General features: G+C 37.4%; 1 protein-coding gene across 1 annotated transcript in view; it reads left to right on the top strand.

The window, feature by feature from the left end:
- The window catches only part of REV1 (REV1 DNA directed polymerase), a 65,061-nt gene extending 52,588 nt beyond the window's left edge, over window positions 1-12,473 (top strand). The window contains 8 exon segments of the mRNA XM_075737996.1: window positions 261-417; window positions 788-990; window positions 3,504-3,737; window positions 7,893-8,001; window positions 9,074-9,285; window positions 9,459-9,615; window positions 10,489-10,591; window positions 12,055-12,473. Coding sequence (XP_075594111.1) covers window positions 261-417; window positions 788-990; window positions 3,504-3,737; window positions 7,893-8,001; window positions 9,074-9,285; window positions 9,459-9,615; window positions 10,489-10,591; window positions 12,055-12,166 — 1,287 coding nt within the window. The 3' untranslated portion in view covers window positions 12,167-12,473.
- Window positions 12,474-15,238: the final 2,765 nt, after the last annotated feature.

Here is a 15,238-nt window from a genome sequence, read left to right as displayed (position 1 = left end):
TTCTAGATCAGAGAAGTTAAGATGGTATTATCTTTGTAATTTCTTAGTTGTTGGATTGTGGATAATCCTGGGATTTGTTTGGGAAGTTTTTAAAAAGTGGCTGTTTATGTGTATTTCAACATACTTTTATTCGTTCTCTCCTCCACCCACAACAGGCAGCCAATTTCAGAGAAGGCAATGCTATTATGCAAGAATTATAGATATTTTAAAATATATTTTTTAAACTTCATAAAATGAATGTATTGATATTTTGGATTTAGGTTGGAATTCAAGTCCAGCAGTTAGTTCCTATCAGTAAAACCACTTCGGCTTGCTCAACAGTACAATCTGGACACTTACCTGGTGGATCACATTCAGTTATTGATCTTTTTCATGTTCAGAAAGCAAAAAAGTGCTCAGAAGAAGAACATAAGGAAGGTCAGTAAGCTTTGTACTTTGCATGTGTGATAATGATCAGTTCTGAAGGGCTCCAACATAGATTACCTTTTGGAATATTTTTCAATGTTATACTAGTACAAGTTATTTAACATAAACTCTGAGAGTGGATTTTGCTGCTGAAAATGAAAATCCTACAAATGCTACAAAACTTTGTATAGGATTATTCCAATCATTTTTAAAAGTTAATAGTAACAAAGGATACTTTAAAATAGAAAGTGGTGTAATTATGCTATATATTGTATAAACTATTCAGCAAAGAAAACTGGAAATTACCTGCACTCTATCTTGAATCTTCAGAGTATTTTTAACTATTAGGTGATCATTCTGTGTTTTCTTTTTGTACCTATAGTATTTGTGGCTGCTATGGACCTTGAAATATCTTCTGATTCAAGAACATGCACTTTTCTTCCATCTCGTGGTTCCCATCTCACATCTGGTCTCAATTCTAATGTTAACAACACTGAGTCTGCTGTCAAATGGAATGGCGTGCATTCTCCTATCAGCGTAAAATCCAGGCTTAATTTGAGTATTGAGGTTCCATCTGCTTCCCAGGTAAAACCTGAGAATGTCAAACATCTGCAATATATTGTAATAACTTGAGATTGTTCGTCTTATTTGGATAGAGCAAAAAAAGTTACATTACACTTTTTTTAAATAAAAAGAACTCTAGTACAGTATGATGCACAGTAAGAAACTGTTATTGATGCAAAACTATTTTGCCATAATAAAAGGATGTTTAAAAAACAGTCATTTGTAGACTAGCTCAAAAAATATTGTATTTTTTCAAAGGAAAGAAATTTAATTTTCCAGTATCATTTTCCCTTCCCATCAGTTGCCAGGAATGGAAAAGATGCCAAGGATGAAATACTGAAAAAATTACCTTCCACCTTTCACAACCAAAGCCCAGACCCTAATTATAAAAAACACAAAATAAACTTCAGGAAAACTTCATCAGAGAAATTAGACACATTCTATAGTTAATGCTCAGCATTTATATGATTATAATATGATATAGATTTGTAAATTCCCTTTTTTTATGTTAGCTCTTAAAAATTATTTCTGATTAGCCTAATCACTGATGAGTGGCTCAAGAAGAATTTTGACAAGTACTTTTTGTCATTTTCATGAAGACAGAACTTCTAACTGTCTTCCATCCCTCTTTACAGCAGCAATATTCTTTGCCACAGATGCCGGCAAATAATAGTCAGGTAGTCTTCTCCACATAATTTCTTAAAGTCATGTATTCTATACCAGACTTCAAATTATACTATAAATCTGTCTTCAAGCTTTAGTCAGTGAGAAGGAACTGAATGGCAACTAGTCTTACACTGCCTCATATATTGTTACAATGGCTCTGCTCTAAATTTCTGTCTAAAAGAATGTCAGACTTGTATTTAGATTTAATTATTGATCTTCCTGTGTTTTTTCAAATTTTCTTCAAATAATATTGAAGCTAAGATGTACATTTAACATTGTACAGAATATCACCTTTTAAATGAGAGGAGGACAATCTTTATTTAAATAAGATGTTTCTGTGGGGTTTGGGGGGAGGGGTGTTTTAACAAAGGAAGAGCCTCTTTATTTCCAACCCTCATGTTATTCAAACAGACATCTGTTATAAGGTACTATGAGCAACTTGCACTGAATTTTGTAGGTATCTTAGCATGTACATCTACTTATACCTTTTCTATAAAAATCTCTAATTTTGATTTCTGTAATTTAAATCTGTAAAAGCATTTGTTGGTGTTAACAGCTTTCCCAAATATTGATGCATTTTTAGAAGCCAATTATGCTTTTGGCAGAAAACTATTTTTTCCATAGTGCAATACCCAAGCTAGCTCAGGATCTAAAAGCAACTTGGCTGAACAACGTGAAGCTCCACATACTCAGATCCTCCTGTAGGAGGAAATGTGTATGAACAAGCAGAAAATGCACCAACTGTGCAGTAGAGTTCCTAAAGCTTTGGTGGCCTTATGGCACAATATGCTTATCTTTCTTTCTGCTCTATAACCATATTATAATGCAGAATATAATACAGAATTTGGTACAGAGAAGGAGTGGAGAAAGTTAGTCCCAGACTGCTGTTTGCATATTATGTGCTAGGCAAGCAACAGCAAGTATTTTACACTCAGGATTTCCAGAAAATGTTTATAGAGATATATATGTAGCAAATTTGGAATGAGGGAGCACAAACAGAATGTGGAATGAATAACTGAAGAGCTTAATAATAGTCAGCTTTCATCAAAAGCTCTCAGTTACCATAAGCCAAGTATCTTTTATTTGTAGTTCTTCTCTGTAAATGCAGAATCTGGTCATAAGTTCCAAATTTTCTTCTTAAAGGTAAAAGATAAAGTTTTCTAGCACTGCTATGGAATCTAATTTAGCAGATCTTACAGGCAGACACTGGCATTTATTGACATAGTTTTACTCAATTTTACTTGTAGAGAAAAATGATGCATTAAATCTGCTTGTCAATTGCATTCATTCTGTCACTTGTGCAGCTGTCATTGTGTACAGCAACTTCTAGGTGCTGAGGGGTCATTTCAGTTGTTTCAAGTCGTTAATTGATGGTAAGTACTAATTATGGCAAGCAAAAATTTGATTCTAAAGCTTATATCATTATCAAAATCTTTGACAAGAGTCTGACAGTATGCAAACATACCTGATACCATTAAAGTAAATTAGTAACATTTATCCTAGGACTATATAAAGAAAGAAATTAATTGCTTACTGCTTTGTACCAGACACCAATTTAGTATTCATATCAACATGTTACCTATGTAATTTGAACTCAGAATTTGGGTTTCCTTATCGCTAGGTAGTTGTAGAGGAAACCTTATATATGATTTGTCATGAGACCACTGAACATTGTGAAAAGATAAAACAGCATTTTTACAGTTTGCTGATGCAGAGTGTAACTGCCAGGTTCCTAAGTATGTTTGCATACACAGATTAAAATGAATGGGTTTTTTCCTAAAATTCAAGAATTGTAGAACTGATTTTTTTATCAAAATTAACTCTTTTACCTTCCTCAGAAAAATCTAAAAGTTTTTATATATTTGTAGCTAGATAAGTCTGTGCTAGAAGCTCTGCCGCCGGATCTCCGAGAACAAGTAGAGCAAATATACACCATTCAGCAAGGAGAGAATTACGGAGATAGCAAAAAAGAGCCAATAAATGGATGTAACACCGCACTTCTGTCACAACCAGTTGGAACAGTGCTTTTACAAATACCAGAGCTCCAAGAACCAAATACCAATGTGGGAATTAATCTGATAGCCTTGCCAGCTTTCTCACAGGTAGGATGTTTGCAGGGTATCAATAAACATCAACTTTCCACCTATAAGAAGGGTTAACGGCTTTTTCTTGAGACAGTGTTACTAGCATCTGTGACTTACCATAATTATTTATGGTCCTTTAATATCTTTAAAAATACATGCTTTTAAATGTAACTTGATCTGTCACAACATAGTATGATAGTATTTATTAAAGATTTATAGTCATCAATATGCTTATGGGTTTGCTGTAATGTTTGTTTGTTTAATGTAAAACCTCCTCATTTACAATCCAATGTGTAAATAGCCTTATTTCTGCATTGCAGCTGGGCTACACTGCACCATCAGTCTGAAGCAGTCCTAAAATCTGCTTAGCTAGTCACAGGAGACTCACTCTGTTTAAGTGGATGTTTTGATGGTGTAAAGCCAACCTCTACTAGCTTCTGTAGATGTGATTGTTTATATTACATTCCTGGGAGAAAGGCAGGCGTGGCTAAAGATTGTGCATATCTCCATAATTTTTAAATGCGTTTATATACAGTGTGTCCAGGATGAGGAAAGTGCAAACTTGTTTCTCAAAATAGCAAGGGGGAACAGGTAGCAGTAATGATGCCTCTAATGATATTCCACCCTTCAATCCAAGATGATGCTGAACAAATGTAGGGTAAACAGAAAAAAAAAAAAAAGTCAAAGATTGGGTGACTCAGAGATATAATACCTTGCATACGCATCATTTAAAACAGAGCAGTATTTTTATTTTTCTTTTTGCTGTGCATTGCTCCATTGCTGTTCTCAAATGAAGTGATATCACCTAATCAGATTTAGAGAGAGATATTTGTTGCTGTTTCTAAGGCATAATGCTGCTTAGCTGGCAAAGAATCCACAGAAAATTGGATAGAAATTCCTGACCTATTTTCAGCAAATAGTAGTTAATGCATAATTATTATTTGGAAGATGGGTAGTTTATTCTACTGGTAAAATTTCTTCACCTTGATTCAAGTTCATTTGTTAAAAACAGTTGTGTCAGTTTTTATTCTTGAATTCCAAACTTGGGTTTCCCCTATGGAGATATTGTGCAAATAGTATAAGACCTCTCCATACCCCCACTGTTTTAAATTACGTAGTTAGATTCATTCATAAGCAAGAGTTTATCTTGGACTTGTGTGTTAAATTATGCCGTGCTTTAAAGTACACCCCTCCGCACTTGTTTTACCACTTGGTACTCTTTTTCAGGTAAATTTTAACTGCATATTGCTTTCTATAAAAATTGCATTTAGTTTGTGTTTATGCTTTATCTAGCTATTAATTAGGTAGCTGAGAATTGATTGTTGTCTTTTTATAACAGCATTACTTGAAATTGTCCTAGAAATACCTAATTTACACACCCAAACACACTGGTTTTCCTGTCTCTGTCTCCTAATGCATTTTGTGACTCTGTTACTTGATCCAAAAATGCCAGCTTAGCAGAGCAACCTTTTTGTTTGAAGATGTAGTTCAAGAAGAATTTGCTACTTCCTATTTATTTATCAGGGATATTCATACTATCTATTTTAGAATGCCATATGCTTGTACTCTGAATTTTCTCCTGAAAACCTTTCAGCTTTCTTTATTGGCAAAAAGAGAACTAAGATTTACAATTTTCATTTTCTGAGTTAGGTCCAAGTCTAATATCTAGAATAATATGGTTGAATAGCTTCCTTAGGCTTGGAAGAAAAAAAAAAAAAGCTGAAACCAGTTCATTAATACGGGAAGATTTTTTTTGTGTGTGTTAAAATCAAACTTGAACTTAATTAAAAAATGCCATCTTTGTCTAAACGTAGTTTGACACAATTTTTTTCCTGTTAAAGTCTTTGTGAGGCTGTTTATTGTATGAGCGCACACAAACATTTAAGATTACTTTCTTCCAAATGATGCAGTGAACTACGTAATAATAGATTTCAGGTATATATAGATATATAATAGATTTCAGGTATATAGAAATATTGCAAGCCACTCCAGATTGAGTACTTTAGCTACGTCAACTCAGCAAATGTAAATGATGCCCTGACATCTTTTTATAGCTTAATTGGGTTTGGTTTTCAACCCGTCGTTCCTTTTGTCTGAACTGTGGTTTTATGACCAGGTGCCAGGTTAATTGGCTGATAGTGATTTGTTCATTAGAAAATGTCAAAAATGTCCTTTGTTGGGTAAGGTTCTCCCATAAGAAGAATCCGGATAGGTTGCATTCATTTCCATCAGCTGCTGAAGTAATCTGAAAATGTAGAAGAGCTGTATATCTCTGTAGCAGCTGAATGCTGTAAAAGCATAGGATGCAAGAAGATTACAGATGCTTAGAAATCAACAATATTTGTAGTAGTGGAGGTAATTACTGGTGGCAAATTTGCACCTCATCCTTACATTGTCTTAGTGTGGTATAGATTCCTTCTGAGGAAATTTATACAGCACTCAAAAATACTGATAGCTGTATGCTGAGGTAATACATGAATTTATAAAATCAAAGTTCTCTATAATGTGAATGTGATACAGCTATGTGAAAGCTATGTTAGGACTGGCTGTACAGTAAATTACCAGAAACTCCAATTAATTGGTGTAGAATTCATATGAACTTGACTGATGGCTCTTCTAACTGAATTTTTACATGTTACACTTTCAGAGGGCAGTGATAGGGGGAATAACAAAAACACGTCCAGTTTCGTGTGCTGCATTATTTCCGCATGAATTATTTAATGGTGTACACAAAAACCAGTATTAACTCAGGGCCTCCCAAATTCCTGACTCTCGAATGCTCAAACAGAGAACACTAACCTTTTAAAAATAGTTCTATTAAATGAAATTTATATTTAAAAAATAACTTCAGCCTCTGGACTTAATTGGCTACATTCCACTACAGCACTTTGTTCTGCACAATGTGTGCAGTAATTGAGGTCAGAGCTGTTCCCATTTCTTCCTTTAATTAGTGCGTACTTTGTGTGGTGCAAAATGTGTTGGCACATGGAATTCTAAAAATGGAAAAAATGTGCTAAATTGATGAGTTTTACCTGTAGGAACATGTTCGTGTTTATTATCTATATAATCCTATCTGAATAGAACAGCCTACCTTCCTGATATACATATTTTGGTTTAAAAAAAATCAAATTTCTATTGAAAATAAGAGGTAACTTTTAATACACATGCATACTGATGTGTAATAAATACAGCGTCTCTGATATTGGTAGAAATTGTATTGTGCCCTTAGAATAGTAATAGTAGGTTTTGAATAATTTTTTTTTTTTGTGCACATCTGAATTTTACGACTGAAATGAAGGGCACTGTCCCACTGGGCAGATTTAATCCTCTAAATGATAGGTTTGCTTTTTTGAATTGGATTTTGCAGATTATGAGCTGAAAAAACAGTCCAGTAATATTGGGGGAAACTCAGAATACAAGACTAGTCTGTCACTAATTTGCTGCTTCAGACTCACAGTGAGGGAATATAACTCATAATACATGAAATTTTATTTTGTCCATATGAGTGTGTATCGCAATTGGCAATAAATGATTCCCTGTCTAGAATTCAAGCCCTTAGGACAGTTGGAAGGGACTTTATCAGTCAAACAACGGGTGGACAACTGTGGGAGAAAGAAATGAAACCCTTTTGCTGTAGTTCAAAAGATGAGGTAGCTGGACTTACATTTCCCATCCTTAAAGAAGTGAGACCATTTCCAAGGATATTTTGTTTGAGGACTGTAGCAGCTTCCAGCAAATAGATGTGTTAAAAGGAAAAGAGGAACAAAAGTCTGATTATCACAGTGTTTGAGTTTGGAAATTTGAAGGGAGCATTCTCTGAGTTAAGTTTAATTACACTGTTAATATAGCTGTACTGTATATCAGTAGGTGAATAAAGATAGTGGTGAATAAAGTAGGTGAATAAAGATAGTTAGTGTATTATAGGCCCATAAATAGTAATTTTATAAAATAATAAATGTAGAATAATATTAAAAGGAAAATTTTATGATTTTTACAAGCTAAAATACATGAAGAAAATGTACAACATATTTTACAGTGTTTCAGTTATATCTCATTTATTTTTGCTTGGCATAAAATGTAAATACCTTTCTCATGTGAGTGATCTAGAGGAAAGCAAGCAGTGTTTGTTGCTCACTGGTAAAATAATCAAATGAATCTTTTGTTACTGTTCAGGTGGACCCTGAGGTTTTTGCTGCACTACCTGCTGAGTTGCAAGCAGAGCTGAAAGATGCATATGATCAAAGGCAAAAGCAATCAGAGCAGCAACCTGCTAACACTTTTGGTGAGTATGTATAGTTGTACAGTAGTTTGCATAGGAGTTGTTTACTATTCAAAGAGATTTATGCAACCCTAATTAACAAACTGGAAAATATAACTAAAGCTACTATGAAGATGCTGTGTTAAATCGAATTTCTGTATTTATTTTTGACAGACTGACAATTACAACCAGCTGTGGTCTCATTTTGCAGATGCCTAGCTTTACTTAAATGGGTAATTAATTCAATTAATTGAGACTGTGGCACTAAACTTACCCATGTCCATATGTTTGCTGAATGGAATCTAAACTTGGTATGTCTCGTGATTTAAAGTAGTGCATCTTCAGTACCCAAGTTAAACTATGTTCAGACAGCATTCTTATGGTTCCTTGAAATCCATAGCACTGGTATGGGCTTCAGGCAACTAGAGATATGATATATCTCACCATATGTCTGATAGTCAGATGGTTTTACTCTGAGCTGATCACCCAGGTCTCCTTTTTATAATAAGTGGAAAGAAAGAAGATTCATTCCCTGTGCATATGCTTTGTCATAAAATAGGTTGGAAATGTCATTGGGATCATTGCCAGTTAAATACTGCATTATTATAATCAAACCTTGATTTCATAGTCAGTGGATTAATGCTGATACATTAGTATGATGGAATGTGAGCAATTTCCTTGGTAAACTATGATAAAATCAGTTTGGGGGGCATTTTGCTGCTGGTTTTGCTGATAACCACTGGTGGGAAGTCTTAGTGGGTATCTAGGTGGGACAGTCTTCTGACAGAGGAGAAGCAATTCATCCAGTAGGCTTCAGATTTCACCAGCTGCTCATATTGAAGCACTGAAATGCTTGATATTAAAAGGCTTATGAATAGTCAAGTGTCCTCTGAGTACACTAATGTCTAGCAGTGCTTTTCAAAAGCTTAAAACATTGCCCGTATCTGGAATGGCATGTGAATGTTGAGTCACTTTATCTAGGTTATGTTCTCCCAGTTGATCCATAGATTTTTATGGAAGATAGAGAGTCCCCCTTTCAATGGAAAAATATTAAATTTTAAATGTATCAACCACTGACTATTCCTGTGTTTTTCAGTGTCAAAAAATCCTTTCCTACACCTGAAGCATGCAACAATGAAAAATAAGAAAAAAATCAGGAAAAAAAATCCGGTCAGTCCCGTAAAAAAGATTCAGAGTCCTTTGAAAACCAAACTTGTTGGTAGCCCTGCAAAAAACATGCTGGCTACATCTGGAAGCCCACAGAAGCTAATAGATGGTTTCTTGAAACAAGAAGGAACAGCTGCTCAGGTAATTTTTAACAGTAACAGCTTTCGGTAAAGCTATGTGCATTTCTTTAGATGATGTTCAAAAATGCAGCTTGTTTTCTTTACTGGATTCTTTACTAGCCACTTATCTATGTGTATATATGGTGTTACCGTATCTGTCAGACTGAGCGTTACCAACTTTTATGTCTGAAACAGCCGGAAGCAGTTCCATCCACTTCAGATTCTTCAGGCCCATCAGCTCTGCAGACTGAACAGCCTGGTTCATTTAGGCCACAAGCACCCAACCTCGCTGGAGCTGTTGAATTCAGTGATGTAAAGACGTTGTTGAAAGAATGGATTACAACTATTTCAGGTATGGGATGTCATGCTAGTGATGATCTTGCATGCATCACAAGGAAAACTATTTTTTAGTAGGATTTTTGTACTTTCTTCCTTCACTCTTCCTTTCACTGGTTATTTTTCACAATAATCTTGAAATCTTACTGCCTTGCAATCTTGGAGTAACTTGATTCTTCCTACTCAGTTACTCCGTGTTTCTTGCTTAACATCATGAAAATCTACCTGCTCTCTCTTCAACCCATTTGTCAGGCCCTTGTCTTTTGCCTTGATGTTACTCATGTGGGAGGTTTTCCTTATTTCATCCAACATCTTACAACTGCTAGGATGAAAGCTGTTGAAAGGGAATTCTGCTTTTATGAAGATGTCATTTTAGAGGCAAAAGAATGCAGTTGTTTGTGGGGGTTTTTTTTTTGCAAAATAACTGCTGGAAAGAATTCTAGAATATAGTGCAAAAGTGTAACACCATTGCTAATTGTGATTTTAATTTTAACATTATGTCAAACAATTAGCAATGCCTTAATATCTTGGGAAATCTGACCTGTGAGATCCTTCGTGCCCTGGACATTACTATTCTCCTAAGAGTTTCAAAACAGCCATTTCATTCTAAATCCCTACTTCTTTTCCCTTTGGCTAATAGTAGCTTGGCTGTTATTTCTTCTTGGTGAAGGAAAAAAAGGAGAGATCTACGAGACAGATATTTCAGGACCTTGCAGTCCTTTTATGTACACAACTTGTGATGTCAAGGGAGGTATGGGAATACAGCAATTGTCAGATCATGCCCTGATGCGCTAACACTGCAGAATTTCTTTCTATTATATTCCAGTTATTCTATGATTATATTCTAAGTATACTTAGAGAGTTGTCTTGTTTTGGTTTTTTATTACAGATCCTATGGAAGAAGACATTCTACAGGTTGTGAAGTATTGTACTGATCTAATAGAAGAAAAAGATTTGGAAAAGTTAGATCTGGTTGTTAAGTACATGAAAAGGTAGCTTATTTGCTAGTACTTGTGACATTTTAAACTGGTTTTGTTAGCACTTATGCACTAGATGCTTCAATGTGAGGCCACAAGCCTATGAGACATTCCATCGATGAGTGTCAATATTTTTCAAAAAAAACTGGGGGGGGGGGGGCGGGGGGGGGGGAAGTTGGGCAGATAAAATAGGCACTTTTGTAAAAAATTAATAGTAGCATTTGCTAGCATTTGCTACAAAGTCTTTTGTTTCCAGACAAAGGATATAGGTTTTATCATCATTGTCCCTTTTCTTCATCCTGTTTTCATTTGTTTTTCATGTCACCTTAGATCTTTCCTTTGTTTCATCTGATTTCATTCTCCTGCTGTATCTGGATTCTGTCTCACCTCCAACCCATTAAATCCATTTTTATTACTTAGTTATTGTGCTTCTATTACTCTTCCCATCAGTCAGGAGGCCCAAGTTCCATTTATGGCTTGCTTACTAACTGGTACTTAGCTATGGAGCTCAGCTTTCCCTGTCTTCAATCTGGAAACTATTTATTTCGCAGAATTAATCAACACCCAAAAGACTACAGCAATGTAAAAACTTTGCTATGCTTATATATTATGGGCTGTCTTTAGTCCTTAGCAAATGCAAAACGCACAGTGCAGCTAACAGTTTTGTAGAATGCTATATAGTAAATTCCTTACAAAACTTCAGAAAGCGCCATGTCCTGTTCCTGGTCCCTGCGTGTGAGATTTGCACTGATGGCAGTGGGCCTGCAAAGCCTGGTAACAAGCGTAGGACAAGGAATCAGGGGTTGGATAATAGGCAGTTGTCCATACAACACTGATGTTAGGTCTCGCAAAGCTGTAAGCGTAGGAACATTCTGCTCTCCTGTAATAGTGATCTAGAAGGGGATTTCGAGAGGACAGAGCTGCTTTTTTTTCCCTGGGCATCTCCTTAATTTGCTTCTAGTAGCAGCTAAATGATAGAGGTAACTCACAGCTCCCTGTGGCCTCCATTATTTGGTTTCATTTTTAGCAATAAACACAACATAGTTCCCCCCAAACCTATTATTTAAATGTCTTGATCGCCCTTGTCATTCATTGGAAGAAAGAAATAGCATCAGTGTCTTGCAATGAGGAAGGAAGGATCAGGATCCAGAAGCTTGCCATTTCTGATTCTTCAGTATGAGGTTGGCAGAAGGTCACCACTTTAATCGCAGGCTTACAACCACTGCAAAATACTAACATTTACAGATTGGTGTGACGTTGTTCAAATCAGAAATTTCACCACTGAATGGCAGAGGAAGCTGTGGCATTAGATAAGACTTGGTGTATTTGAAGAGATAGGGCTTTACCAAGAGCAAATCCAAATACTTTCATTGTCAGCTGTTGTCATCTTGTTTTCCAGTATGAAGACTAAAATGTACTGTAAAAAGGACTGATTCCGTAATGGTAATTTTCTCCCTCTTCTTCCTTTTCCCCTTTAGGTTAATGCAGTCATCTGTGGAATCAGTTTGGAATATGGCATTTGACTTCATTCTTGACAATGTTCAGGTAGTTTTACAACAAACTTACGGAAGCACATTAAAAGTTATCTGAACTTGTAGTAAAGAGCTTGATGAGAGCCTGGAGCTCTCTGCTAGCTGTGCCATAAGTGCTTGTGAGGTATTTGCAAAGTGCATGATAGTAATGCCCTGAGTTTTTATAATTTCAAATTTCTTTTTAAACAACAAAGTGTTTTGTACATTTCTTTTCAGAAAGTGCCAAATTTGTCAGTATTGCATGTAAATAATTGTGTTAAAATTCTTTTATTGTAGTATAGAATCTATTTACAAAATGTTTGTTTATAAAGTTTTATGGATTTTTACAGTGAAGTGTTTACAGTTGTTTAATAAAGAACTGTATGTATATTTTTGTACTGATTCTATTTTGTGATGCTTCAGTTTGAATATAGCTAACCCCTTTTATTAAAGCCGCAACTTTGATTCATTTCACAAAGTTTTACATAGTGACACTGCCTCAACACATGTAGGAGACTGCTGTGCATTCACCTGGCTGCTTTTTGTTTCTTCTCCGCTGACTTCATTGCAGATTTTTAAGCCAAGGGAAGACTATTAGCACATACTCAGTTTCAGCCTTCAAGGACAGAAACCAGCACAGCCCAGCCACTCCCAAAGCACACGAGGAGGGAGCTGAAGTGTAGTTGCTCTCTGAGCTCTAGGTACTCAGGTGTGCCATCACCTCAGGAGATTTGAGGAGGAAAACAAATGGAGATCTGTAAACAGTTACCCAAAAGCAGCACTGCAAAGGAGCGTGGGAGGGAGGAGCTAACATGGACCGCTTTTTAAGCCTGTGTCAATCCTCTGCATTGCTCCTGCTCAGGATGGAGCCACGTTCCACTCTTAAAATTCCCGAGTTCTGCCCAGCCTGTGGCACACATTTCCTTTATCCAGCATAACAAAATAGGTTGTAGTGAGTAGCAGAAGTGAAATAAACAGCCCCACTATTGGTGTCCATGGTAGAGAGGGGTGTGCTTCCATCTCTACAGTCTGTGCTGGGGGCAAGTCTGCTTTTTCCAGATGTACAGCAGTCTCGTATACCTGTGGCCTGATGCAGTGAAGCAAGGCTGGTCAGCTGCCTGGAAAGACTGAAGACCACTTGAAGAAAATCCAAGAAAGAAAAGAAAAAGGTGGTAGGAAAAAAATCTTTTCATTTTCTGAAGAAATGATGGGAGAGAAGGGAAACCAGAAGTACCTCACATGTCCCTGGATAGGTGTATGCCCATAGAACTGAATGCTGGAATGGACACTGAAGCCAGCCCTGGAGCAGGATTTGCAGCACCAGCTTGGCTGGAAGCATCTGCACCAACCACAGGGTGGGAGCTGCTGCACTCAGATTAGTGCAGCTAGAACAGGGAGCACTCTGCAGTCACTCACTGGTTACAGCAGGGATGACATTTTTTTTTTAGCTTGAGGTTGTGCCCTAGGCTTCCCACAGGGAGGGGTACCAACCTGGCAGTCTTCTACAAGGTGATGGATCAGGAAAGGGCAGTAGACTGTTCCCCTGGACTTTAGTGAGGCTTTTTATATCTCCTGTAACATCCTCATAGACAAGCTGATGAAATAGGGGGCTAGAGGCAGGCACATGGATTGAGAACTACCTGGGCAGCACAAAGTCCTGTGGTGTAACCCCACAGTCAGTACCAGGTCCAGTCCTGTTCAACACCTTCATTAATGACCTGGATAACAGGGCAGAGCACACTGTCAGCAAGGTGGCTGGTGACACAAGCAGAGAGCTGTGCTCTCTGGAGACAACAGGCTGCAGAAATAGGCTGGGGGAGCCTTGTCAAGTTCAACAAGGAGAAGTGCCAAGTTGTGCACCCAGGGAGGAACCACCCCAGGTACAGCAGGCAACTGGCTAGAAACCAGCTCTGCAGAGAAGGTCCTGGGGGGTTGGTTGGTCCAGCAAGACTCACTCACAGCAGAAGGAGGTCAATGGAGATGATTGTTCCCCCTCTGCTCAGCATTTGTGATTGATAGACAGCTGGAGTGCTGGGTCCAGTTCTGGGCTCCCCAGTACAGGAGGGACACACACATACTGGAGAGAGTCCCACACAGGGCCACAAAGTTGCTTAAGGGTGTGGAGCTTCTCATACATGGAGAGGCTGAGAGGGCTGGGAGTGAGGAAGAGAAGGAAGAGAAGGCTGGGGGGGGGGATCTCTTACCCCCCCACCCCATGTATAACCAGCTGGAAGACACAGACACACCTCTGTGGTACCAAGTGAAAGGGCACAAGACAATGGGCACAAACTGGTGCAAAAACATTCCTTTTAAACACACCCACCCACCCCACCCCCTAGAACAGGTTGACCCACAGGAGTTGTGGATCCTCCATCAGTGGAGGTGCTCACACCCCAACCAGACAGAGTCCTGGGGAACCTGCTCTTGAGGCCTGCAAGAGGCCCCTTCCAACCTCAACCAGCCCCTGGTCAGTTCAGACTGATGTCTGCAGCTCAAGTTGGGTCAAGCATTACTTAGCTGAGTGAGGCTAGTTGGAATTATATTTTCATTCTCCCTTAGTGATCCCTGCTTCAAGCCCTTAACTATTATATTCAACAGTTAAAAGCCTTTTAGTGAAGATGTCAGTTCCACAACAGCAACCTGCAAAAGTCACACAGTCCTCTTCCCAGAGTTTTTATCTCTGGGAAGCACACCCTCCCCAAGTTGAGGAAACAACTAAGAATACATCACAACCACAATGTTTGACATCTGGGTTCTTAAGAACTTCTTTTATTAGTGTACTTTTCATGATTGCATAGTTTGTAAAAGAAAATTATAACAATTAAATGCAGTCTCCTCACTGTGATCATTCTATTCTAAACCACCGACACACCTAGCGATGTGAATTTGCACCACACGGCAACCATATTTAAAGGTCCTTTTCATGGCAAGTTTAAAGTCTAACAAACCAAAAAAAAAAAAATTCTGGTAAGTTAAATTCCATTGCCAAAGGAGGTAAGTTATTAAATGTTCCTTTGTAATGGTGCCCATACAATCCCAATTATAAAATTCAGGTTTTTCCAACAAAAAAAGTGACAGAAGAAATCTGATCAAACTGCTCATTGCAAGTTAAATTCTTGTAAATATTTTAAATGCTAAAAATCTCAGCTAC

The sequence above is a fragment of the Balearica regulorum genome, chromosome 1, assembly GCF_011004875.1.
Source record: "Balearica regulorum gibbericeps isolate bBalReg1 chromosome 1, bBalReg1.pri, whole genome shotgun sequence".
NCBI classification, from domain to species: Eukaryota; Metazoa; Chordata; class Aves; order Gruiformes; family Gruidae; genus Balearica; species Balearica regulorum.
This window is presented reverse-complemented; position numbering and strand designations above follow the sequence as displayed.